The sequence below is a fragment of the Carassius gibelio genome, chromosome A16, assembly GCF_023724105.1.
Source record: "Carassius gibelio isolate Cgi1373 ecotype wild population from Czech Republic chromosome A16, carGib1.2-hapl.c, whole genome shotgun sequence".
Classification (NCBI taxonomy): Eukaryota; Metazoa; Chordata; class Actinopteri; order Cypriniformes; family Cyprinidae; genus Carassius; species Carassius gibelio.
This window is the reverse complement of record NC_068386.1, coordinates 2209565-2237559: the sequence shown is the minus strand read 5'-3', so window position 1 is coordinate 2237559 and position 27995 is coordinate 2209565. Positions and strand designations below refer to the sequence as shown.

At 34.3% G+C, this 27995-nt stretch overlaps 1 protein-coding gene across 1 annotated transcript in view; it reads left to right on the top strand.

Annotated features, from left to right (window-relative positions):
- Positions 1–13995, top strand: part of LOC128030346 (igLON family member 5-like) — a 156607-nt gene extending 142612 nt beyond the window's left edge. Inside the window, exon 8 of the mRNA XM_052617893.1 lies at positions 9836–13995. Coding sequence (XP_052473853.1) covers positions 9836–9936 — 101 coding nt within the window. The 3' untranslated portion in view covers positions 9937–13995. The remainder of the gene's footprint in view (positions 1–9835) is intronic.
- Positions 13996–27995: the final 14000 nt, after the last annotated feature.

Genomic DNA, 27995 nt, shown 5'->3' with positions numbered 1-27995 from the left:
TTATTTTATTTCATAGAACTTTCAAAAATAATTTGTAAAAAATGTAATGTTTTAAGAAATGTTTTTTTATAACTTAATGGGAACATCGGCAAAGCATTCATAGAACATATTTTTAAACGTTATTCTTTATTCTTTGTTTCAGAATGTTTAGCCAACATTCAAAAGTAACATTCCCATAGTTTTCAAAATTATAAAATGGAACATTCCCTTAATGTTTTCTCAAACATTCGCATTCTAGCTTAAACAAATGGTTAAGAAACCTAAGGGGACATTACTTCTGAATGTTCTCTGAACAAGAAGCCATAATGTTGAAAAAATATCCAACTAAAACGTTTCAGATAGAAACATTTACATGTAACAATTACATTTTTGTTAACTAAACCCAGACAACTTTGAACAAATGTCCTATTAATGTTACAAAAAGGACATTTGTTTATAACTTTGAAAGAACTGTTCCAGAACATTCGCCTGGGAAAGTTCTGAGAGTGTTCCCTGTTAGCTGTGAAGGAGAATTATGGGAAAAACTATTCCTAAGTACATAAAATATGCAGTGAAGTGAACGTTCACAATTTAAAATGAATTATCTTGCACAATTTGAAGGCTGCATAAGAGTTTGTTAAAGTTTGTTGCGCCCCAATTGTTTGTTAACTTTTTCTAGCAAATATTTTGTCCACTACAGGACATCTGTGTCTTGAGAAGTAGAGGAGTCCTATAAAAACACGTTCTGCTGTTGAAAATGAAAGCTTCCATTGTCTGACAGTAAAATGTCTGAAAATAGTTCATCTCAGCTCTGCTTTATTGAAGAAAAACCTCAGGGATTTTAAAAAATCCAGGGCTGAATGAAACACAATAACAAATCACATCAGCACTACAGATTTCCTTGTACAAGAGATTTTTCACTTGTTTTCTAAATAATATATATATATTATTATATTATTTTTTATAGACAGAGAGGCTATTTGTTTAATGCACTAACGCCAGCGGCATTCATCGAGCAGCTTGTTTTTTCATCCAAAGGAAAAATAAGAAACTATATTGTGCATGAAGCAAATGAAGCCTGTTAAGATTTTTGTCCTGCATATGCATTTTTATGACAGTTAAGCATATTTTCCCCCGAATTTCTCATTACTGTAATGCTTTTCATTATGATATTGGCAATTTGTGTATAAATGTGCGCTTATTGTAATAAATATTGTGTCATAATGCAAAAAAATATTTATTCGATCTTGGGAGTGAAATATGACTTCATTATATTCTTGACTTTCACACCAGTGTTATTAGTGTCATTGATACACTGTTGTACTTTTTTATTAAAATTATTATTAATAATAATATATTCTATTATTAATATACTGTACTTATATTATTTTTGTACTTTGAAGATTTATTTGTTATTTTTTGTTTTAATTTAGATTTATAGTTTAAAGATTTAAATTAAAAAAAAAATATATATATATATATATATATATTATTTTTGTTGTTTTTGTCATTTTTAGTTTTTGTGTGTGTATTATTAAGATTTTTCGAACTGAACTACCATTTTTATGCAGATTTACATCCACACTAATCCAAAAATGTGAATATTTCCCATCTCTCAAACATATATGCATAGATATATCTGAGATTAAGTTGTTTGAAGATTAAGATGTCTGAAAATATCTTGTTTGAATAGTCCCAAAACAGAAGTTATGCTTCTTGGCTCTTCCCATAAACTGCGTAATGCTGGATCTTTAGCTTTGTCTGTTGATGGTGTTGCTCTGGAGTTACAAAGTAAATTAAGAAATCTGGGTGTTATTTTTGATCCCTGCACGGCTATGACCTGTGCTGTCTTTCTCTATTGCTGAAAGGTTAGTTAATTTCTTTGTCTTTTCTCGTTTAGATTATTGTAATGCCCTTCTTATTTGAGTTTTAATATCTTATATTAACAAACTGTGATCTTCTTAAAATGGTCTTTTAGTCGATCTTAAAACACGGCTGCATTCTTGGGTTGATCGGTCAATTCTCTCCCGGCTGACAACAGGGAAGCAAATTCGTTAGGGATTTTTAAATCTTGTTTTAAAACTTTTTTATTTTCGTCTTGCTTTCAACTGATTGTTATTCAGTAATTTTTGTGTAATACTCTGGATGTTTGCTTTTGTTGTTAAGCGCTTTAAGAAAGTACTATTTTAAAGTAGTTTCTCTATACTAAATAAAATGTATTATTATTACATTTTATTTCAGTTTTATTTAATTTAGTAAATCAAGTTTAACTAAAATAAAATGAGAAATGTTGCAGAAAATAACTGAAAGAAAGAAAGAAAGACAGAAAGAAAGCTAGAAAGAAAGAGAAAGAAAGAAAGAGAAAGAGAAAGCTAGAAAGAAAGAAAGCAAGCTAGAAAGACAGAGAAAGAAAGAAAGAAAGAAAGAAAGAAAGACAGAAAGCAAGAAAGACAAAGAAAGAAAGAGAAAGAAAGAAAGAAAGAAAGAAAGCTGGAAAGATAGAAAGCAGGAAAGAAAGAAAGAAAGAAAGAAAGAAAGAAAGAAAGAAAGAAAGAAAGCTAGAAAGAAATAAAGAAAGAAAGAAAGAAAGCTATTGAAACTAGCCCAGGGTTTTTTGTTGTAGTGAGAGGGGAAGGTTTCCTGGAAACTGCTGCTGGTTAGTAAATGAACACATGAAACAACAGCTAGTTCATGTTTCATTCATTTAAGCCTCTTTCTTTGCTGAGGCTAATTTACCACAGTGGTTTACTCATCTTCTGCATCAATTAGATCCTGGTCCTACTGTAGACCCTGATGAGATACTTCATGATAAAATGTTTTCAAACTGAGCTGTATATAGTCATATTAACCAAACACAACATAAACAACCAATTAGCGTGGAGTATATGTCAGTTCTGCCACTGCAATCATTGTAGAAATAATCAGCTTTAGTATTTTATGTAGTGTTATTTAATTTCCATTCAGACATTCTGTTGTGTACTTATACCTCCTTACTTTCTTCAGTCTGTAAATTTGCACTACCATATATATATATATATATATATATATATATATATATATATATATATATATATATATATATATATATATATATAATATTATGCTCTATGCATACGCAGATTAAATTTCCATATATCATTAGTCTTTATTTTTATTTGTAATTTTCATTTGCATGTTTCATTTGAAGTTACACTGTATATACATGTATATCATATATTAAATATATTCCGTATGGGTAATAAAACAAAGAAAAAAAAAATCCAATCAAACAAATGAACACAATGCTTCATTTTACATGTGCAAAATACAGTTATTCAGCCAAACCAGCAAGTTGCATAATTGCTGTATTGAAATGTTTAAGTGTATATTTCTGTTGTGGTGATGCATTTCCTATTGAAAAAGCCCTTTAAACATCTTAATTTATAGTCTCTGGTGATAAATTATGTTTCAGTTCCTCTTGAAAACTGAATTTGAGGGTCACTTTCTTTCTGACCTTAAACACAACCTATGAAGGTGCGGTTAAGCACAAAAACAAAAGAAGCAACACAAAGTCAGCTGCTGTACATAACAGCGTAACTTCAGAGTCTGACTGTGTTCTAGATCCGTCTAAGTGAGCTCTCAGTGGAAAAGTTTGGTACTGGAACACTCAATGCAGAGATCTTAGCAAGCAAAACCTAGAAAGGAGGAGGAACTGGTCACAGCAAAGCCAGGATTTATGAGAAGGAGCCAAAACATTGAGCTAGTGAGCATGTAGTGTTGCACATCTCAGAGTTTGTACAGATGTGATGCTTTCATCTGTCATTTGTTCCAGTTTTCTAGTATTGCAGATAAATCAGTGAACAAAACTCTCAAACCTCTACTGTTCTTTCAAAACTAGGACTGGTATAGAGCCCTATAGTGAAAAAATGACACAGAAAAAAATAAAATAAACTGGTAAGTGCCTTTGTGACAAATGGTCTTAAATATTTATAAATAGTTAAATTGATAAATTATTTTTAGAAATATTTTTGTATTTGTTCAAATAAATATTTTAGTAAAGTATATATATATATATATTGGTGACAAACAAATTGGTGACAAACAAGACTTTGATTAATTTTTTACATATTTTGTATTTATAAATTATTGTATTAATATATTTATGAATAACTGTCTATATTTGTATTAATATATATTAATATTATTTGTAATATTCCTCTAAGTATTTGTGTATTTAAATATATTTTAATATAGTAAATATTTATTATTAATGAAGCAAATAAATAATTGAATAAGAGATTGGAAGTAATATGTATTTAAATCATTTCATTATATAAGAACAAAGAGCATGCAGATTGCTACTAGCACATATAGTGAGAGAAAAAAAGGTTTGGCCAGCAGAACAATTATAGTTTAGTGTCATTATTATTATTATTATTTAAAATGCTGTGATTGACCGATTGGAGCGAAGTATTTCAGAGAGCCGTTAAATTGTTTGTGGCTGTACATTTTCGCTTACATAATGCTTTTATAGCTTATTAGCATTAAACAGCAAGGCCTTCGCACAAGTGGCATGCAAGATCATCTCATCTGTTTTTGTTCTTTCTGTTTGAAATTCTGCAGTGTCTTGCATTATTTTGGTTCCTCCCTTCTTGTCTGTTCTCCAGCCCATTCTGTAGGTGCGAGTCTCTCCTCTTGTTTGTTCCCACTCCGTTGTGTCCTGTTACCCCAGGAAGTCATCAGTGGCTTCTCTCCCTCCATTCTTCACATTTCAGGGAGTCTGCATGGAGTGATTCCTGCTCTGTTCCTGGCATTTCCTCCCCTCACCCATTACCATTGTACGTGTGTCCTCCATCTCTCTCTCCACCATCTCATTTTGTCTCCCATTATCGCTGTGAGTTTTCCCATCATGAGTGACCTGCCTTCACTTCCATACATCTTCTCTTGTTCATGTTGCTGCCCCGCGGTCATCTGGACTTAACTCACACTTTTCCATCAAACATGCTGTAACCTTTATCTTCATTCTTAGGAGAATAAACACCTATCCCACTGCTCTCTGTCTTTGGATGCCTCACCTGAAACAGAAATCCTACTATTATGTATTCACTCTCATGTTGTTCCTTACTATTATTGCTTTTTATGAATAATAGTATCTATCTAATAGTATCTACTATCCTAGTTCCTCGTCCTCTGACCAATGAATTGATTGTTGATGTGTAAATGCGGACTGTCAGATTGTCAGATTTTTTCAGATATGCAATGATTTTGTAGATATTGTAGCAAGCCAGTGATGGAAGGAGGAACCCCCGACCAAAGGAGCAGGCACTGGCTAGGAAAAGTCATCAGTCATGAGTACTTCCACCTGCTCACCCTGCAGACATGCAACCACCCACAGCTGTAACCAGTGATGGCCTAATGGAGGTCATTATATAGCTTGGATCTTTGGTTCAGTCTGGGGTTGGTGGCCCCAGGACGAGATGCTGAAACTCTGGATGGTCTAGAGAACAGACCACCTGAAGAGTAACAAGAGATAGCGTGTTAAAGAACAAAGAGAGTGAATCTTGTCACATCTTAATGACCTGCCTTTATTCTGCTCTGTCGTCCCTTTTTAAGGCGGGCCAGTGGTGAAACGCCAGTAACGCTCCTACACTGGGCAGTCCCTACCTAACAGGACTGATAAGGCTGTCAACCACCCCAATTTTGAAAATGCATACTCCTCTGGGGATAAGCATCTCAATCTGCGCAGTGGGGTAGCTCTTATTTCTGTTAATGCAAGACACCATGATGGTGGGGGGGGGGGATTTCAGGGCCGTACTAGAGTAACAATACTTCCTGCGACTAGTAGGCCTTCTGCGACTTTGTGGGCCACTCTTACTTGAATATGGGGGACTGTTGTCCCCTGGCTTGCCCAACAGGTCATTGTATAGTGACATTCTTTATCACCGGAGTCTGAGGACATGGATTCTTCCTTGCCTGGGCAGCTCCAGGAGAGTTTGCCTTTTTGTCCACAGGAGAAACACTTTTGTGGGTTTTGGTTACTGGAGGGCTGCCAGAGAGGTGGGTTTGGGGCCTGGGCTGGTCGTAATGACCTTACCAACTAAGAGTCCACCTGGTTCTTCGGTGAAGCATCCCCCCCCCCTCTCCTCTGGTACTGGGATGCCCCATTCTCAATAGATCTTGACAATTCACTTTCGGTACCTCAACGGTCGCCTGATAGTTTTCCAGTAGCCGTCAGAGTCTTGAAATCTGCAGGGATGGTTGGTGCAGCATAGGGAGCAAATACAACAGTCTAGCACAATTCTTTCCACCAACAGGGGCCTTCCCCTGTAGTGAGCCAGGCCCTTGTCAGGCGGTTCAGAGTGACTTTCTGAGGTCTCACTGGTTGGGTCAGATCAAAGTCCATGAGTGGAACCACTGGGCATGAGAGGCGAGGCTATGCCCATAGTGGGCCAAGATGGCCTTATTTAACGTCATATAATCAGCTGTATCTTTAGTAGGCAGGATAGACAGGCTCTTTGGGTTTCCCATGTCAAAATAAGGTGTCAACAAGGTACCCCAGTCTTCTTCCGGCCAGTTCTCTAAAATACCTCCAGTTGAGCTTTGACATCATCCTCTGGAGTCTGCTTAGTGAGTACACTCACTGGGTCTGTGGTGGCTCTGGTTTTAGGTATGATTTGACACATTGTTGTAACTGCCTCCCTAAGGGCACATAGCTCCTCCCTCTGTTTGGCAGGACTGGTCAGCAATGCATTAATGGCAGCTTCAATTCTGTCCTTGCCCGTGGTTTATTTTCTGGATGCTTAAGCGCTGATTTATGTGCCCGCATTCTCCACCAAATGTGATGTCCTAGGGAAATGTGATTTTTTTTTTTTTTTTTTTTTAAGTTGCCACAAAACACAATCACAAGGGAGGCAGGTGCAGCATAATTCTTTTTATTATTATTATTTAACCAAGAAAATAGGAGGGTCAAAAGGAAATTTTAAACTGTAACTTTGGTACTTTACGGTCTGGGGTATCTTTGGTGGCTTTGTTCCCTTCATCCATTTTTACCAGCCACCTTAAAATGGGAAGACAGAGGAGAAAAAAGGCAGGTCATTAAGTAAGATGTGACAAGATTCACTCTCTTTGCTGTTTTGCTGGTTATCTTGTTACTCTTCAGGTGGTCTGTTCTCTAGACCATCCAGAGTTTCAGCATCTTGTCCTGGGCCCATCAACCCCAGACTGAAGCAGAGGTCCTAACGTTATGATGACCTCCATTAGGTCATCACTGGTTACAGCTGTGGGTGGTTGCATGTCTGCAGGGTAAGCAGATGAGATGACTTTTCCCAGCCGGGGCCTGCTCCTTTTGGTCGGGGGTTCCTCCTTCCGTCATTGGCTTGCCATAATACATAATTTGTTCACTTGGGATGAAGTTTGAGTTTTTAAGAATGCAGAGTGTTTTCACAAACACTTCAAATTGTTTTAGTTTCAAAAGATCACTGTCAAGATGTGTCATGAAATTACCATTTTAAGTTGAATATTAATCAAACAAACTAAAATAATCCAAAATATACCATACAAACAACCTTACTGTTTCCTTTTTGTGTTAGACAGAGTAAATTATTTTAAATTATATTCTTGCATTTCTTTATGTGAATGTTTCATTTTAATATAAATAATTGTAATACAAATCAGTCATTTAAAAAGCTATTTTTTTATTAACTATTTATTTATTTTAAATAGGCTACATGTTCTTACCAGTGTTAATTTTGACACAAAATTTTAATTTAGTTTTAGTCTTAGTCTTTTGACTATAATTCTTTTTAGTTTTAGTCAAGTTTTAGTCATCTGATTTGTTTTAATTTTAGTCTTATTTTAGTCGACTAAAATTGCTTGGTATTTTAGTCGACTAAAATTGCTTGGTATTTTAGTCGACTAAAATAAGACTAAAATCAATAACAGATTTACTAGACAATTTTTTACAGCTGGTATAGGAAACAAACTTAACCAAAATATATAAAACACAAATTCAACTTTATTTCAACACAACTGTGTCTTTATTTCGATTCAAAAGCTTTTATGCAGCAACAAACACTGTCATGATAATGTAAACAATAACTAGCTGCCAATTGACCATCAATAAAAGAAACATAAAGTTAGGTCCAGGACCTTAAAGCTTAAAGCTGAGCTGAACAATAAGTGCATACATTTAAAGTAAATATTTAATAAGTTGGCAGCTAGGTGGATAAAAAAAGTAACAAGATTTTATAAGGTATTCATTTGTCTAGCAATATTGTATGTTTTAAATACTACAATATTGCTAGATTTGTATGTATAATGATAGGATGTGAACATTCATGTTTCACATGACTAATATAGAAACATTTGTGATATTGTCAACAAGTAGAACATTATAAAATATACTAAACATTAGTATTAATCAAATGTATTTATCATGATATTACGTATTAGTATTGTGCTCTCATCTAACTTGAAGAAGGGGCTATTTTACAGTACTTTTCAGTTCGTAATATTTAATGCTACAACATCTACGCACTGCACTATTCCAATTTTGCTTAGCTCAATAAACAAAAGAACATCGTTGTAAAATTACATTTGAGAAAATGTCCGGGTGGCTCGTCTGTAAATGTCTTTTCAAATTGGTTGTGTTCTTGCCACGAATGAGCGCTCTGCGTGCTTTACACTTTGTTTTGTTTTGTTCGTCGTCAAACGTGAAGTGAGCTGTGGACATTTTGTCGCTCTTTTAGACAGTAGGGACTTTAAGCAACAGCTGCAAATGGAACGGCTACAGCGACCGGAAGTTTGCCGTCACACCGCTGTAGCCAAGAAGGTAAAAGTCACTAAGCAACGGTAAAACAGAACAGCGCAACGCAGCATTAATTCATTTATTGAGATCCCAAAAAATATATAATTTAAAAAAGCAAGAGAAGGATTGCTTTTGGCGTTAAATGACAATCTTTTGTCAGAAGAGGAGTTTTTAATATTGTATGATGTAAATAAGTCTAAAAACATAACATTTATTTACCTAACCTCTCACGTTGTAGCGACTCCGGCAAATCAGCTGTTCTCCCGTAGTAGACCGTTAAATTAGAACGTCACAAAGTAGCAGTTAAATTCGCGCAGGCGCAATACAACGCCAGAATGGTCCCTATCACCTCTTCGAATGCCGTCTTCCCGGGAGCTCATAAAAACTGAAAACCTTCGCTTCACGTCTCAATAAGTCAGGCTCTGATTGGTTCTCTTCTCTCATGCAGTCTGTTCTGTTTTGCCGGTTCTTTTGCTCATTCCTCGCATCTCTCCCGTCTGCTGATTTGATTTTCGTCACAGTCTATTTTCGTCTCGTCCTTTATTCGTTGACGATAATGTCAATCAATTTAGTCATAGTTTTAGTCTCCATCAGTGCCTTCTATTTTAGTTTTCGTTTCGTTTTCGTCGGCAAAAATATATTCGTGACGAAAATAATGACGAAAATATTTAGTCAACGAAATTAACACTGGTTCTTACTAACTTATTTTCTAACACAAAATTCATACAAAACAAAATAATAATAACATCAGCCAAACTGAACAGTTGCTTTAGAAGTGAAAAATGAATAATAATTATAATAATAAAAACAAATTCTATATGTTATATAATATAATATAATATCAATAATATTATTAAATTAAATAATATTGATTAATAATTAAAGTTGTTTTGTTTTGTTAAAGATGAAAAACACCAGTGCAATTAGTAAATGCACTGATAAAAAAAATTAATAGTCTTTTATGATTTCATATTGCCTTTTCATGCTGCACACAGTCACAAGATTTTCACGTTGACCAGCTTTCTCTCTCTCATTCACCCTGTTCACGTCTGCTTCTCTCTGCTCTTACAGGGCCCGGGGCCGTGTATGGAGGAGCGGCGTCTCTGAACGGCCGTTTATCAGGAGTTGGTCTGTGGTTCTGCCTCTCCATCTCTGTTCTGATGAAGGTCTAAAACTTTCCCACTTTGAAAGGAGTCTTTAAATACGAACCTATCACTGTGAACAAAATTAAATTATGCATTAATCCAGGAGCCATTGCTACATCACTTCCTAGTCATTCCTTCCTATTCCCATTCACGCCCGGTCGCATATCACCGCTTCACTTCTCCCTCCCGTCGCCAACGATGCTCACCTTTTTTCGTCCAAACCTAATATGTGATGCATATGATGTGAACGACGAGTGTAATGCCAGTTGGTTGTCTCTTGAGGTGCGTGCTGGACATGCTGGTTGTAAAGTGACGTGTCGATGATGACGCATGCGCTGTTCGGGTGACCCTCTTGAAGCTGTTTGTGGCAGTTCATCAGCAGGCCCATCGCCTGTTGATCCTCGGATCCTGACACAGAGTTCTGAGCTGAACAGTGGTGCATTCTGACATGCATAGCTACTATGAATGATGTCAAACCTGCACATGTTTTCTTTCTAGCAAGGACGGCCATGTCATTTCGGCCCCTTGATTGCATTTGATTGGGCTCTCGATCTCAAAGCAAACTCCTGACCCACGTCCAGCCCTCATATTGACCTTAGTCTGTCCATCACTCAGATCGTCAGTCCTTCACAAGTGTAAATATATATGCAGTAGAGGCCCCTCATTCCAGCTTAAAAAAATACATTTCCCATAAGCCTCTCTGTTTCAGTCTTTCGGCTCGGAGGATATTGCTGCCTTTAAGTCATGAGGGAATGGTCATATTTACGGGATTTACAACTGAAATGTCATTATTAGCCAAGAATCATTGGTTTTTATTATAAGACGTTTAGTTTGTACACATTTAGTGTTGTTCTCTTGTGTTTGATGGGATGTTAAAGAGAAATGCTTTAAAGTAATTTCCAAACTCATTGCAAAATAAAAAAATTGGAAATTAGTGTTGGAAATGTAATATATTTGGACACTTTTTGGTTGTCAAATGTTAGCTAATAAAATAAAGCTGTAGATGTCATTCATCTGCTAAAATGCATTTAAACATGCAAACATTTAGAAAACTTTTGGAAATTATTTGAATGCATCATGGAAACTCATAACAGTGCAGCTTTTTAGAATAATTTGACTACATCATTGCAACTCAAGAGTGCAACTTTTCAGAGTTATCTAAATACATAATTGCAACTCATAAGCGTGCAGCTTTTCAGAATTATTTAAATGTGTCATTACACCTCATAAGAGTCCAGGTTTTCAGATTTCTTTAAACGCATCATTGCAACTCAAGAGTGCAACTTTTCAGAATTATTAAAATGCATCATTGCAACTCATAATAGTGCAACTTTTAAGAATTGTTTGAAGGCAACATTGCAACTCGTAAGTAGGAACTTTCCACAAAGACTTGAAGGCAGCAGAAGTTTCTGGCATCTCCTGGCCCGAAATAGTTCATTGACTTCTTGTTGCTTGTGGATAGCATGTACCGGTTATAAATGTCCCTCTTGTGACCTCACTTTCCTGCACCAACCCCGTTTTAACCCCCTGCACTGTGTACATTTTAATCTGCAAGGTTATCTGCTATTACTTTTTTGGTGTTAATAATGATTATAATGATGATGATTATGATGATGACAATGTTAACATGTATTTGAATAAATATGATAGTAATTCCATGTGAGAAAAAAAATGTCACAGCTGATCACAAGCCATGTGTGTGAAAATATTTTGTACTAAAGATCACTGAATTCATCAAACGGCAAAAAAAAAAAAAAAAAAAAAAAAAGTTTTGAAGTATCGTACTCTGTTTTACCACTTTTTAAAAGTGAAAGTAATTTGACCAAGTCGACTCATCCGTAAAAGAGAGCAATCAGTAAAATGTGAGGACGCTTACATGCTAGAAGGATCCATTTTGAGTATGTGAAAATTGGACTAATATACAAGTGCAGCATTGCTTTTCCAAACCATTGCATTCGTCCTTTGTCATGCACCATCTGCATTGCCCTCAGTGCATTTACATTGTAAACTAGCGTGTAGGCGTCCTAATATAATTTCAAATGTGTACTGTATTTTTTTTCCATGCTGTTGATGACTGTAATGTGTGATATATTCTGCAGTAATGATGTAATGCTCATGTCTGCCTCGATAACATAACCAAAATCCTCAGCATTTTGCGGTTACGTACATGTCGACATGTTGGTGCAATGCTGAGTTCCATTCAGAGATGATTAACGGATGTTTTCCTATGTGATATCACCAACTTCCTGCAAAAATGCATGCATTACATAAGAAACAAAATGGCAATTTACAGTTGTTGTTTTTGTTTTTTGTCAACAGTCTTCTCGCAACCAAATTGCTATGCTATGCAATGCTAGCATTTGTTCTGTAAGTGTGCAGCTAACAAACAGGACCATTCAGCATGTTTTATGCATATTTGCTAAACATTTTGTACAGACCCCAGCACATGACGTGCAGAAAAAATACATATATCGTGGCCATGAATTAAGAATGATTTTTTTTTTTAGGTAAATCGTGGCCAAACTAAACTAATTAGTTCCTTCGTTTTAACAAATCGTAGTCACACCATACTAATTTGTTCTTTCATTTTAGGTGTTTTAGTAAAATGTGATCGCGCTGTACTAATTAGTTCTCTCATTTTACTAAATCATGGTCATGACTCATGCCAAACTAATTAATTCTCTCGTTTTAGCAAAACGTGGCCAACTCGTACTAATTTGTTCCCAAGTTTTACTAAATCATGGCCGCGTTAACTTCGTTCTCTCGTTTTAGGCATCAAAGTTAATTGTGGTCACACCAAACTAATTAATTCTCTTGTTTTTGTAAATCACAGTCATATTGTACTAATTCCTTCTCTCATTTTATCCATAAATCCTCTTCGCACTGTACTAATTTGTTCCCTTGTTTTAGTAAATCATGGCCACTTCTTACTAACTCGTTCCCAAGTTTTAGTAAATCACATCCACGTTTTTCTAATTCGTTCTCTTGTAAATCGTGGCTACATTGTATATTTCATTCCCACATTTTATTTGTTTTAGTAAATCGTGATCACACTACTAATTTGTTCTCTCATTTTAGTAAATCGTGGCCATGCCGTACTAATTAATTCCATTGTTTAATTGACCTTGAATTAAGTTGTGGGAACAAATTCTTAATTCATGGCCACGATTTAACTAAAACGAGGGAACATATTTTTTATTTTATGTCCACAATGAACATATTTTTGCCTCTATTTGTTTGGGGCTAAGTAATTATCCTCTACATCTCCATGTGAATTCCTGCACAAATTTCCAAAATGCACGTCTGAATTGATGGTTCATTAAATTGCAATTTTCCAAGTAGGAAGTTGGAAATCCAACAGTCCGAGCTGAATGGAACGCAGTACGCCACTAGATTCTGCGCGCTGCCTCTTTTTTTCCATTCAGAATCAGATTAGCAGGAGATAAAGATGTAATTAGCCAGCAACTGCGACTGGCTAAGCAAGCGGAGTGTCATATTCTCTCTGTCCACCATCTGGTGAGCGGCAGAGCTCATAAATCAAGCTCAGTCCGGGCGCTGACAGAATCCTCCTCAAGGACAGCTGTGCCTTTGAGTCTCGAGCTCGACGTGGAGTCTGATCCACTACAGGCTAATTAAACGCCACTTAAGAGCACACGGCGAAGAGGCTTTGACGTGAAGCAGCGGTGCGCCGTTCACAATGACCCTGCATGAGCGCTGACTGTTCAGTTTGCAATGTTAATGCTGTATATACGATAATACGATAATGTTATCCCTGAATATGTGCTCCATTATTGCATTTAAGCCAGCAATAGCCCCGGAATAAAACCAAAACCTATTTAAAATCTAATTTAAAGTCTGACGGCTACTATGCCATTATTAATGAATACTGAAGACTGAGTGCATTTCGTTCTCTGTGCACTGATAACAGATTTTGCTTACTGCTTGGTATAACTACACCGTGGACACAAAAAGTATTTGGATGCTTATATGACACTTAAAAATATGCAATGTCTTTGCATCAGAAAATATTAAACGTAGTGCCATTTGTTTTTAAGAAATTACAAATACTTAAAAAATGCAAACACTCGTTAAAATAATTTTTAGAAATGAAGCTTGTTAGATTGTGAAGGATAAAACAATAGAAATTAAGATTTAAAAATATCTAAACATTTTCTGGTTCTTAAAAGTTAGTTGATCAAAAGTTAGTAATCATTGAGATATAGATTTTATAAATTGTTGTTTATACTTTAAATTATAGTTGTTGTTTTTTTTTTTTTTACAGTTTTCGTTTTCATTTTAAAGTTTTTGTAATTGTCTTTTTTTCTTTATTTTTTTATTTTAGTTTTAGCTATTTTAGTTTATATATATATATATATATATATATATATATATATATATATATACACACACACAGCTGTACACAATATTCATCTACTTTTAAAAATCCTGACCTTGCAAAAATGGCTTAGAAAAGTGAGAAATCGAATACTTTGACATTAAGATATTTAAGTGACTTTTAAGTGTCTAAATACTTTTCCCGTCACTGTATGAAGGTTCAATTTCAAGCACAAAAGCAGGTGATTTTTCAGATTTTTCGAGTCTATTAAACTTGCTATCCCGCTGACAGTCCGCTTTTGTCCACTTTTGTCCGCTTCCAGCTTATCCTGTCATACTCACATTAGCATCGCCCTCGAGGTCCACCGATCATCTCTGTGTACATGTATTCTCCTCAAATATAAGTAAAAAAAAAAAAGTATGAAATGTTGTTGCAATTCTCTGTGTGGGTATAACGCATGTCAGTGTCTGTTTTGGGTGGAGTTTCTATGGATGTGTGATTATTGTGATGGAGCTCTGCTGGTGTCTGGATCATTAACCCCTCGTGATCCCCGCGCTGATCTTCAGAGGGGTCTGAGATAGAGGTCTGGTGTGGAGGACGAATGTGAGCATGGGTCAGACGGGGGCTGTTTGAAAGGTCTCTGTGATCTCAGTGCTTGTTTCCACCATGAAATAATACAAATAAAAAATTCATTTTTTTTTATATAAAAAAAGTTCATTCCAACTTTTTATCTCACAGTGACTTTTGCTAAATAAACCATTAATTCTGACTTTTTTCATGAATCTTATTTTCTAATTTTCTCAAAATTCTATTTTTCTTTCAGATTTGCAAGTATATTTTTTCCACAATGGAATAAATATGATAGGTTATTGTGTCTTTTTTATCAATTCTGCCTTTTTTTTCCAACAAACTTGTGAGTTTATATCTCAGATTTTTTTTTTACATCAAAATTCAGAATGGTAAAAATTCACATTTTCCTTTTTTTTTTTTTTTTTATCACATGGTGGAAACAAGCTTCAATACGATAAAGACCTTGGCTGTGTCTGAAAGCTGGAAAAGTAGTCAAAGTAGGAAGGCATCAAGGCACATAAAAACATTAAAAACTATTTTAATTAAATCAAAAACGAAAATAAAACTCTGCCTAACAAACCCTGCTTGCAAATGCATTTTCTGTCCAGTTCCTAAACACGTTCCCTGAGTCTGTTTACAAATGACTTACTTGTAGCTGTCTGTGCATATTAAAGTTTAAAAATCATGTCTGCCGATCTAAAAGTTGATTTATAACAGATTAGATGCCAGCACTGCACAATGTTGACTAAATGTCATTTGTCATAGTGTTAACAAGAAAAGTTGAGACAGTGAAGCTACTTTATCCAGCTGGCCACTAGATGTCATTTCTAAATCACTATTCTTGCATTTTGTAGTTTTATGAACATCATGCATTTATTTAATTCACAAAAAAATTATGCACAATTAGTTCTCCATAGTCTTTAAACTATAAGAGCACCGTTTATTTATTTAGGAACAGAAGATGGCTAGGCTGAAATGTTTGTTCACCAGCATTTTCACTGTTAAAGAAGTGGTTAGTTGGTGTTAACCTGGTTTATACCAACCTGCAAGCTAGACAAGTTCCCATAACCTCTCTAAAACCAGTCTGATAGTGTGGGAACCAGCCGCTTTAGATCGGTTTATGCAGTTGCTTTCAGATTGCAGGTGTTTGTGTTTGTGTTGCACTAGCCTGTGTTACATAACATACAGAGCTTTTCACAAACTGAATGTCAGTTTCTATTGATACTGTGTATCTGGAGATAAAATATCAAGACAGTTTGCATTTAGAAGTAGATGGTAGAATGATAGATAGTCCAACTATTAGATAAATTGTATGAAAATAATCTAAAATGTGAGAATATAAGCTTGTTATCGGTACTGTGTATCATTAATGTCACAATTTGTTCTCATTACAAATTCAGGAGAAATGTAAAACGACTTCAGGCTAGAAACAAACATGCACAAAGACGTGCAGAAGTTAAGGTTTGGTGTTATTCAGATACTTATCTAAAAGCTTCAACAGTTTACCTAAATTTCTCAACAATATTACCCCACCATGAAAGAGAAAAATGACCGCCAAGGACATTGTTTGTGCTAATGTCATTGTGGTGCGTCTTGCACCATAGACGTTGCATTTTGAAGACAGCGTATCTGTCTGTTTGCACATGTCAGGATGATGTCTTGGGTCGCTGCATCGCATCTTGCTGTTTTTCAGCATTTTATGTGATTTTAAGCATTCTGAAGTGCGGCAATTGTAATTCAGTTTTTAGAAATATGTCTCCAGACCACTCATAAACATAGTTTAGAGTAGAGAAGAAAAAGAACAGGCTTAAGATACACTCAAAATAATATTTTACATTTAAGATGCTTAAGATGCATGGTTTTGAAATTGCATATAAAATGTGCATGCATTTGGATTACACATGTTAAACAAAGTAATTAATTCAATGTGATGCAAATTATGTTAAAAGTGAAATCCAAAAGCATGCACATTTAAATGCAATTCAGCCTTTTTTTAGTTCAAATTTGATGATGCATGACAGTATATGATGCATGATAGATAGATAGATAGATAGATAGATAGATAGATAGATAGATAGATAGATAGATAGATAGATAGATAGATAGATAGATGTTGCTGTCCTGCGTTCATTTTAATTCCAGGGATTTGTGAGAAACAGATGGTTTCATGTCAATCATTTGCACATGTTTGAATAAGAATTCACTAATTACTAATGTGCATAATTAGGACTAATTAAGTTGTCTGAACAGCACACTGGCATTATGAAGACATAACAGAACCAGTTCCTCCGAAAGCGGCGGGTGATCGACCCACTGCGGCGCATTTCAATAAGTGCTTTATTCCCGAGACTCGGCGAATGTCAAGAGCGCATGCTGTTTTGGCGCAGAACGTGACGTCAGCGATCAGCCAGTGTCACTTTCGGCTGGTTTCTGAAGGACTTAGAGTTTAGGTTCCAACCCTGTTTCAACACACAAACCATGTCATTTTTAAAAAAGCATGAAGGACTTCATTAGTTGGATCAGGTGTGTTTAATTTGGGTTGAATCTAAACTCTGCAGGGCTCCAGCTTTCTAGGAATCGAGTTTGACACCCTTGACTTTCTGGCTTTTCTAGGCAAATCATCCTGATCCGAGCGTCCCGTGGTGCTCACGTCCTCCAGACCTCCACCTCCGTATCTCTGTAATGTAGATGTTTGTGTGAGTGTGTGTATGTCTGTGCATCTCCAGCCTTCTTACAGCAGGCATGATTGGTTGTGTTTCTGTTTCAGACAAATGGATTTTATCCCCCTTATAATTGTGTTTGAGAAATCAATGATGCAACTGAAGAACAGCGGAAAATAACAGAGCGTTGTCATCCACAACGACTCATTCTGTGCTGTGATGTAATGTTTCTCTTTGAACGCCGTTTGTTTTACAGTTCTCCCTGTCCTTTGTTTTCAGGTGTGTGTAAATCTTTTTAATTCACAAAAAGGAGAAAAAAGTCGAGAATTTAAATGGAAGGAGAAAAATAAAAGCAAATTTTGTTTTTAACATAACGCTGCTGTGTATTTCTACTCGTCTTTCTTTGATGTGTTGCTGATTCTGGTTTATTTTAAAGTCTTTGTGGCGTCGATGTGATGCTGCTGTAGTTTCCTCCAGAACCCAAGATGCATATCACACATCAAACCGATCATAATACACACACACACACACACACAGTCAAACCAAAAAATATTCCAGCTTTCCAATAAAACTATTTCAATATAACGTGTGGTATCTTTCTTAATAAAACATTTTTGAATAATGCATTTTCAATATATGCATTTAGAAAAAGACAAACTTGCAATAGCACAATTGCATATTTCCTCAACAAATATATATATATATATATATAATTATTATTATTTAAAAAAATCTTAGTAATACAACTAAATTAAAAATCAATAAATATGCATAAAAAAATGGCTGTCAAAAGTAAAAATGCTATATTTTGTAGCATTTTTGCTTTTGACAGCCATTTGCAATGCGATAAAAAATAAATTGTATTATCCCTTAACAACTATTTGTTCAATGATCAGCCCATTTTCTCATACTGTACTTGTCATCATTTAATGCCTAACCCTGATTTCATGGTTTGAATTCTGGCAAGTGACAGAAAAAAATTAAAAATACAAACATTGCAATGTTTTCTGCTACATCCAACTGCATCCAAACAGATTTTGTGGGAAATTATTTATAAACTTTAGTTTTTTGACATTAGACAGAATATGTTCCTTTGTAGATTTTAAGATAAAGGATAAATTATACTTTATTTTAATGCTGTTTTTATTGTTTAAACTTTTGAGGCAGAAACCAAAACAAAGTTTTTATGTTGAAGTAGGTGTACATTTTTAGAAGAATCAAGGCTGTCACTTCAACAAATGCCCTAAAACAAAGAAGTGTGCACTATATTTCAGGTCTTTTGATATTTCTATGACAGCTTTATGTTAGGAACAGACTGAAATCTTTAAAGCATTATGCACAGATGAATCATCTTTTTTTTTGTCATTTGAAGCTCCATCATCTTCATTGATTTTCATTTGTGTGCAAATGTGTGTGCGACTCTGCTAAACCCGTCATTTTGTGTCTGGCGAGAGAAAATCCTACAGGTTTGGAACAAACGAAGACTATTTCTATGCAACTATTGCTTTAAATGTGATGCGTAATACACACGGCATTAGCAGCAACAAAAAGACTGAAGTCAGAAGTTCATCAGCGTTTTTTTTTTTAAAGCATCACAATGTTTTCTTCTTATTTTGACATCCCATAATGACACTTAATCTGCTGTGTTTCTGTATTGCTCTATCATTTGGAATATTATTTTAGCAAATGATTCTTCGAAAGAGAATTTCAAATTATATTCACGGCCCATGCAGTTTCATTTTTCCCCTTTCTTTTTTTATTCTTCCTCAAAGTGCAGGGTTGTGGGTTATCTGTATTTTTCACATCCTTTGATATCATCTTTATTTGTCTTGCAAGCCGCCAGTGGGAATAATATTGCATGAGCATAAAATTATCCAATTATGTTCAAAAGCGTTCACCTCATAACATTTAATTCAGAATATTTAGCTGAATACATTTTATCAGTTTTACTCAAATGCATGAGTAATTTAGATATGGGTCATCAGGGGTCAACTAGCCAAATAAAAATGCTGCTTTCAGTCCGATTTTATGGTATAATAGTTCAGTTTAAAAGTCAACTTTTATATTGCCATTAACTTGAATCAAATAAAATAGCTTTTTTTTATACGCTGGTTATTAACAGAGGTCTCTAGGCCTGAACTACATAATAACATGAATATTTTTTTCCCACACTCTGCAGATAGATAGCTGCACAATTCATCCTGTTTTTAATGATTGTAAAGCCATCATGCATCTCCAGCCTTGACATGCATTTACGTCCACACATCATTTGTTGGAAGAAAATGCCGTTGACATTTTCTAGTTGCATTTCTTTGACTTTAACATCGGGGGAATGTGCTCATTAAAAAACAGACCTGATTCTGTGACATTTTACATGTTGTGCTGTTTGTGGTTTAGGCTGAACACCTGAACATGGATGAACATGTGACTAGTGAAGAATTGAGAAATTAAGAAATCAAACAAGACACTTTAAACTTTAGGTAAAAAATGTATATAAGGCCAGTCCAGGGTTTCCCAGACTGGGGTTCGATAATTGATGAAATAATTAAATATAAGTCATATAATAATACATTTATTTTTTTATATTTAATTGAATAATTATATACACATAATAAATATTTTGTTATATACACATATAAAGTATTATAATTAATAATAATAATTTAATTTAATTTAATAATAAACAATATATGAAACACTTTATTTATTTTATTTATTATAAACACTTTACGAATTTTATTGATTATTGTTAATAATCCATATAATAATTAATTTAATATCTATATCTAATTTAATAATTCTATATTATGCACACAAAAATTTAAAATTTATATATATATATATATATAATATTAAGATTAATATTAATATTAATATTATATAATATGAAGTTGGGCTTTCAGTAAGATTTTTATGCTTTTGAATAATTATATAATATTAATTAATATTAATATTAATTAAAATGTAATGTAATAATGAATGATATTGATAATAATAATTGGTAATAAATAATTTTTTTATAAAAACAATCCAAACAAAGCACTCTATTTCGATTGTTAATAATGTAGTATGTAGTATATACACTATAGTAATATAATATATAGTCATTAAAATTAATAATAATAATTTAAAAGAATTAATAAATAATTGTAATAATAAATCGTTTTAAAATAAGAACAATTTAATATTTATATTTAAGGATTATATTATATAAATAAAATGTATAATTATAATAATACCAATATCAGACAACCCTCAACATGCAAATGTTTTGTTAAATTGCTAAAAAAAAAAATGTCATTGGATATTCAAGTGAATATTGTAGGTTAAAGGGGTTCGGCTGACAAAACCTATCCCTGATCAAACACATCACCAGTTCTTTTGAGACATCTTTGTTGGTTATAAATAGTTAAACTGGTTAAACTGTGAATGTGTCTGGCGTAGACCATAGTTGTGTATTTGGACAGAAACTGAAGATCTGACTCGAGAAGAGAAGTGCAATGACAGCTGGAAGAATACTGACCTGAATGTTCCTGAAAGGACTCGATGCTACAGTCTGGTTTCTACATTCAACAGACTGTGAAAAACCACCAGCATTTCCGCAAGACTGTGGTGCAACTGTAGCGCATGCGCGTGTGTGTGTGTGTGTGTGTCTGTGTGTGTGTGTGTGTGTGTGTGTGTGTGTGTGTGTGTGTGTGATGTGTGTACTTGTTTTTCTATTCTGGTGGGGACTTAAACCTGAATACACACAGACTCATGGGGACTCGTGTCACGTGGGGACCTAAATTGAGGTCCCCACGGGTAAACAAGCTAATAAATTACACAGAATGAAGTTTCTTGAAAATCTAAAAATGCACAAAGTTTCCTGTGAGGGTTAGGTTTAAGTGTAGGGTTGGTGTAGGGCCATAGAAAATACGGTCTGTACAGTATAAAAACCATTACACCTATGGAGAGTCCCCACAAGGATAGCTGACCAGACATGTGTGTGTGTGTGTGTGTGTGTGAATTTCTTCAAAGTCAGGTTAATTCCTGTTGTAGTATTTAAAGCTTCAAATGAAAACCTTTAGGTTTTATCTTTTGGAGGCTGTGAGGTCTTTGCTGTTCAGAAGTTGGGCTTTCAGTAAGATTTTTATGCTTTTGAAACAAGATTCTCAAGCTCACCGATTCTGCATTTTCATGTTAAAGTTGAGTACATTGTCAGTTTTTGCACGGTTTCTACGTTTCCCATAATTCTCTGTGGCTGCACGAGAATAATAAAATACCCAGATGAAGCATCAATTACACTCCTAATGCGCATCCTTTGCTCTTCATTATATTATACTGGTGCTAAAAGCTTCCCGCCATTGTCAGAAAGTGAAAGAAATTATCCAATGTGCCCATTTTATTCCAGGCAAAATCACTAGATCGCACATCACGCAGTAATTACAATTTCTCAACATCTCTGGAGACTCGAAGGCAGCGCGATTGTGAGGGAAATCTGCAAAATCAATTTAAATATGGCACCGTGGATCCAACCGTATACTGCATTAAGCTGAAAGCATCATCAGATTAGCTCAGATTGAATCAGTAGTTACATAAGCGTCAGAAGATGCTCAGCTTCTGCAGTTCTTCCCTTAGTTCTTCTTTTATCAGTTTAATACAGGAAGTTATTTTGAATGCTCGTAACCAAAACAGTTGAGGTGCACCATTTACTTTTGACTTTTGACCTATTTTTCCAAATATCTTCCACTTGAAGGATAATTTTTCATTTATTACTAGCTGTCCTTTTAACAAAACACACAACTTTAATAGTGTATGTACATAAGTTTGTTCAGTTTATATAAAAGTATATTATGTATTGTGTTATTATAATTAAGGATGTTGTGAAAGAAATTGAAGAGGATATTCTGATTGAAACTGAGGAGCAGCAATGTGATGTGCTTCCCAAAGAATAACCAACATTGCTCTCATTTGCACATCTTGTCCTCCTTGACATCTCCCATGTCCCCAAAGCATTCGGACTCTTAATCGATCTGTATGCAGTGAACATCCATTACCTCAAGAGCATGAAATACACCATTGATGCTCTGCAAAAACTTGTGAAGAACAGCGGTTCCCACCAATGTTCATGATGTGTTCATGGGCTCCACAGCAAGCTCTTCCATAAAAAGTAGGGTTTTTTATGTAGATGCTTTTGTTTTTTTGAGCCTTTCACTACATTTTAGAATGCACATTAAAGCTTGTCATGTTATGATTTGGAATATGCATGTTCTCATGAAAACAAATGTTGTTTCACGTCTCATTTTTTTAATACAGTAATGCACTAATTTTCAGTCAAATTGACAAGTGCTTTTACTTTCCTTTTCCTATCTGTTTCTCAAATTGCATTATGATGGGGAAGAAAAGTTTGGAAACTTTCAAGATCCTTCTGATGTCAACATTTATGTCTGGTCATGTCGCGCTAAGAAATTTAGAATCAGACTTTTGTGCTTCCATGTGCATTCCATTCATATTTTATTATAGAAGTACAGTGCACTAATTTTTTTGTGTCTAACTGTGATTGCTTTTGCAATATCTTGGTTTCTCATTTTGACCAATAACTTGCACTATGGTGGGGGGGGGGGGGGGTGCATGTGAAGTTGTGTAGGGTTTAACCTTCTGACTTCCATAATGAGCTATGACATTTTAAATAATCACTGTGGTTTTGTTGTGATGAATTGAATGCAACTCTTTATGTTTCTCAATCCCATGCCACACTTTCAAGGGTCGCTTCAGATCTTTAGACGTGTGTGTGTGTGTGTGTGTGTGTGTGTGTGTGTGTGTGTGTGTGTGTGTGTGTGTTCGCAATATTTATAAATTGTAAGTGGATGTGTTGATAGCAAATTGCTTGTTCAATTTAAATGTGAATTAAATTTTGTCTCCGTTATTTAATACATGAAATTTAAAAAAGTGTTTTGTCATCTTTATTTAAAAATTGAAGGCAGTGGGGTAACATTTGCTTATATTTATTGATCCAAGTTAAAAAATAATAAAATCCCAGTTGACACAACATGATTTAGGTTGACTGGACAGAAAATAATAGTCAAAGTCAACTTAAACAAATGTATTAATTGGAGTAATTCCACTCTAATGTGAAGATGTTTCAATAAGAAATAAATTGTTAAGATAACAAAACAAATATGAAGGCATCGGTGTTACAAAGTATTTTTATTTGACTCAACAAATTATTTTTTACAGTGTGATTCAGACGAGACAACTTTTTCATTATGGACTCTTCATTTAAACTGTCTTCATGGATTTGTTTCTTACAAACCTGCAGCTTTTTTGTCTTCTGATGGACTGTGGATTATTGTGATGTTTTTATCAGCTGTTTGGACTCTCATTCTGACGGCACCCATTCACTGCAGAGCATCCATTGGTGAGACACTGATGCAATGCTACATTTCTCCTTTAAAGAGTTTATTTTTCATGCACTAGGGTGGATGAGCAATGCATTATGTTACATTTCACGGTAACATTTATTATGGTTATGACTGGTCTAACCTGAGATGACTCTAAGATGAAACTCATTGTTCCATATGCATATGAATATTAAGCTCCTGAAAGTCCTTCACACACTCGCACCTTTTTTTGTTTTAAGCAAATCCCACTGGATGCTTGAATATGCTCAAACTTGGAGTCATTTCCAGGCTGAATGTATTTATTACTGCAGGTGGGCTGGGAATGGGGCTGATCGTTTATTTGATGTATAGCGGTTAGCGCCTGAAATAAAGTTGACAGCTTTATGAATCTTGTGTGATGCAGAAACATTAAAGAATATTAGATGTCTTAAACAGAACTGGTGTGTAAATGAGATCCAAGATCAGTTTCTGTAAAATCAGATGATCATATACAGAAAACATTCGATGTGCCTGAGAAATGAGACTTTTATAACTTCAGAGTTAATGTTCTAGTGTTCTTCTTAAGAACAGTTTTTTTTATAAGAATGAAATGACAGACTTTTACGTCTAATCTTTTATTTTCCCTTGCCTAACACACTGGTAAATCTTAAGAATCTGTCTAATTATTAACCATTTTTAGGCAGCAACCACCTGCCACTCATTTATTTTGTGTAAAGTGTTTGTCATTTAATAAAATTAACTGCAATATCAGAATGTACTTGCTAGATTATAGAATTAAAATGTATTAGTAATTGTTATACAGTAAGTAGTATTTTTATATTTGTTATTTGAAGCAATCCAATAAATGCATTAAATGTCTTACTTTTGGGTTTTTTTGACGAGTTGGATGTTATCCTAAGTTTACATTATTTATAATGATGTTTAAGATCTTTTTTTTTCTGGTAAGACATGCTAAAAATAAAAAGTAGGATTACATTGCATTGACAAAGTTTTGTGAATTAAATTCCTGGTGTATAATAATTATATACTACTAATAATAAAGATTTAAGAATTTTATTTAGAATGTTCTGTGAATTCACTTCCTGGACTATTCTGTTCCATTCTATTCTATTCTATTCTATTCTAAAATAAATAAATAAAAAAAAATAAAGATTTAAGAATTTTATTTAGAATGCTCTGTGAATTCACTTCCTGGACTATTCTATTCTATTCTATTCTATTCTATTCTATTCTATTCTATTCTATTCTATTCTATTCTAAAATAAAATAAAATAAAATAAAGATTTAAGAATTTTATCTAGAATGCTCTGTTAATTCACTTCCTGGACTATTTTATTCTATTCTATTCTAAAATAAAATAAAATAAAAAATAAATAAATAAATAAATAAAATAAAAGAATGAGTGAATGAACTAACAAATAAATAAATAAATAAAAAGATTTAATAAGAATTTTATTTAGAATGTTCTGTGAATTCACTTCTATTCTATTCTATTCTATTCTATTCTAAAATAAAATAAAATAAAATAAAATAAAATAAAATAAAATAAAATAAAATAAGTGAAAGAATGAGTGAACGAACTAACAAATAAATAAATAAAAAGACATAATACGAATTTTATTTAGAATGTTCTGTGAATTCACTTCCTGGACTATTCTATTCTATTCTATTCTATTCTATTCTATTCTATTCTAAAATAAAATAAAATAAAATAAAATAAAATAAAGTGAAAGAATGAGTGAACGAACTAAAAAATAAATAAATAAATAAAAAAATTTAATAAGAATTTTATTAAGAATGCTTTGTGACTCAAAATCCTGACGTATTGTAAAATAACAGTTGGGGGGGGGGGGGGGGGGTTCAGCATGGAAACTAAGAGTATGTTTGTCTGTCTTGATTTTCACATAGTAAACAAAGTCTACACATATTTTCCTTAGTTTATTTGCTTTTACATCTGTTCATGGAGTCTGATATATTCTGAATGAGTTGGCCCTAAAAAAACTAATATGGGCCAGAATTTACGCCGGCAGTGAAACGTCTGGCTATTGTTGAAGCTCGATGAACTGAAATGAGAGGAAACAGCAGATCACTTCTGTATATGTTGTGAGTGACGCATCCTTCCACCCTACTCTTTATTTTTTACAGAGTTCACCTCTAAACTGGAACAATATCTGTTTATATCAACGTGTTTCCTGAATGATGCTCTAGAAGAAACTAAACCAAACAATCAAGCGTTTTCCGGTCTCCACACGTGCTCCTGGATCTGTGTACACTCCTGCTCGGCTCAAAAGACAATAACCCTTTGCAAATATTTGTCGCGTTTATAACAGAGACATGAGATTAGTGGTTAATAGTTATTATGGACTGAGAGGAAATATGCCATAAACATTTTATGACATAACCCAGGATGAAGAAACACACCACATGATTTAAACCTTTTTCTGAAGTATTAGAATACAATTAAGGTTTTATTAAATTACACCTTGTGTGGTTTCTTTGAAACAATATGTACAATAATATATTTACATTATCATTATTTACATGTATATAATGCATTTAAAGGTGAAACAGAATTGCCAAAATAAGGGCTGTTTTCATACACACAGTTTATAACACAGGGATAAGATGTCCTGAAAAATCTTGACTGGTTTATACTTAGTTGTTATTTTTTGCAATTCAGATGTTAAAATAATAGTTTGAAAAACATATATTCAAAACAATATTTTAAAATGCATTTATATATATATATATTTTTTTTTTTTTTTTTTTTTTTTTTTTGAGGATGGAATAGCCTACTAGAGAGAAATGCTTTAAAAATATATACATTTAAAATATAAAATAAAATATATATATATTTTTTTTTTTTTTTTTTTTTTGAGGATGGAATAGCCTACTAGAGAGAAATGCTTTAAAAATATATACATTTAAAATATATATAAATATTAGGGGTGTAACGGTTCACAAAATTCACGGTTCGGTTCGATACGATACACTGATGTCACGGTTCGGTTCGGTTCGGTTCGGTTCGATACGTTTTAGATACAGCAAAATGTAAAAACATCTCAACTTTTCAGAATGCCGCAAGCGCACCGCGGGTCATGTGACAAGAACCAACCAATCAGCTTCATCCTTTCCCGTAACAACGTTGAGAGCTCAGCCAAGATGAAGGAACAGCTGATCATAGTTGTATATGGATTGCAATTTTGAAATAAATTCAGTAGCAGAGCTACTGCAAGCGATTTTTAGAGCTGCAAATCCATTTATCCTTCGCTGAAATTTCCGCGTCTCATGGAGAGAGCACGTCATTGTTGCTTAGCAAAGACAGACGCCTCAGGAGAAAGACGCGCTTAGCGTTTTCCATGCGTTTTTAGGAGCGATATGTGAACGGCCCCTAAGGCGCTCGCTCACTCAGCACGCGCTGAAGGCTCGTTGCAAAATGTCTAATGCATTTAACAGACCAGAAATAGAAGATCCTAAAATAACCAACAGGTCTGGTGTTTGGGTTGGATTCCCTGTAAGCTATAGTTTCTAAATGCTGCAGGGATAGTTTGCTGCGTGCATGTTTCTCCTTTTTTTCGTCTTTTCCCAGATAGTACTGACGCATATATCCCAGATATTCCCGCTGGTTTTTTTTTTTTTTTTTTTGTAATCCCGCTGGTGTACCCTGTCATGTTGCAGATGCGACATACCGTTGTTTTTTTATCCACCACTCTCTTGCCATCACCATTATAGCTTAAAGGGAATCCAAAGTGCACCCAAACACCAGACCTGTTGGTTATTGGGGGATCTTCTCATTTCTAGTCTGTTAAACGCATTGGCTATTTTGCAACGAGCCTTCAGCGCGTACTGAGTGAGCGAGCGCCTGCTGAGTAGCCTAACATAAACATATAAGATGGTGTTTTTTTCTTCTTCGGGAGTGTCAGGGGCGTTGCCTGTTACGTTGTTTGGGTTATTGGGCTACCTTGTTGAACGCATATCATTATATTTCTTTCTCTCTCTTTTTTTTTTTTTTCAAATATAATTAATTACTCCAACGAACCGTCGTACCGAACGGTTCAATACGAATACGCGTATCGTTACACCCCTAATAAATATATATATATATATATATATATATATATATATATATATATATATATA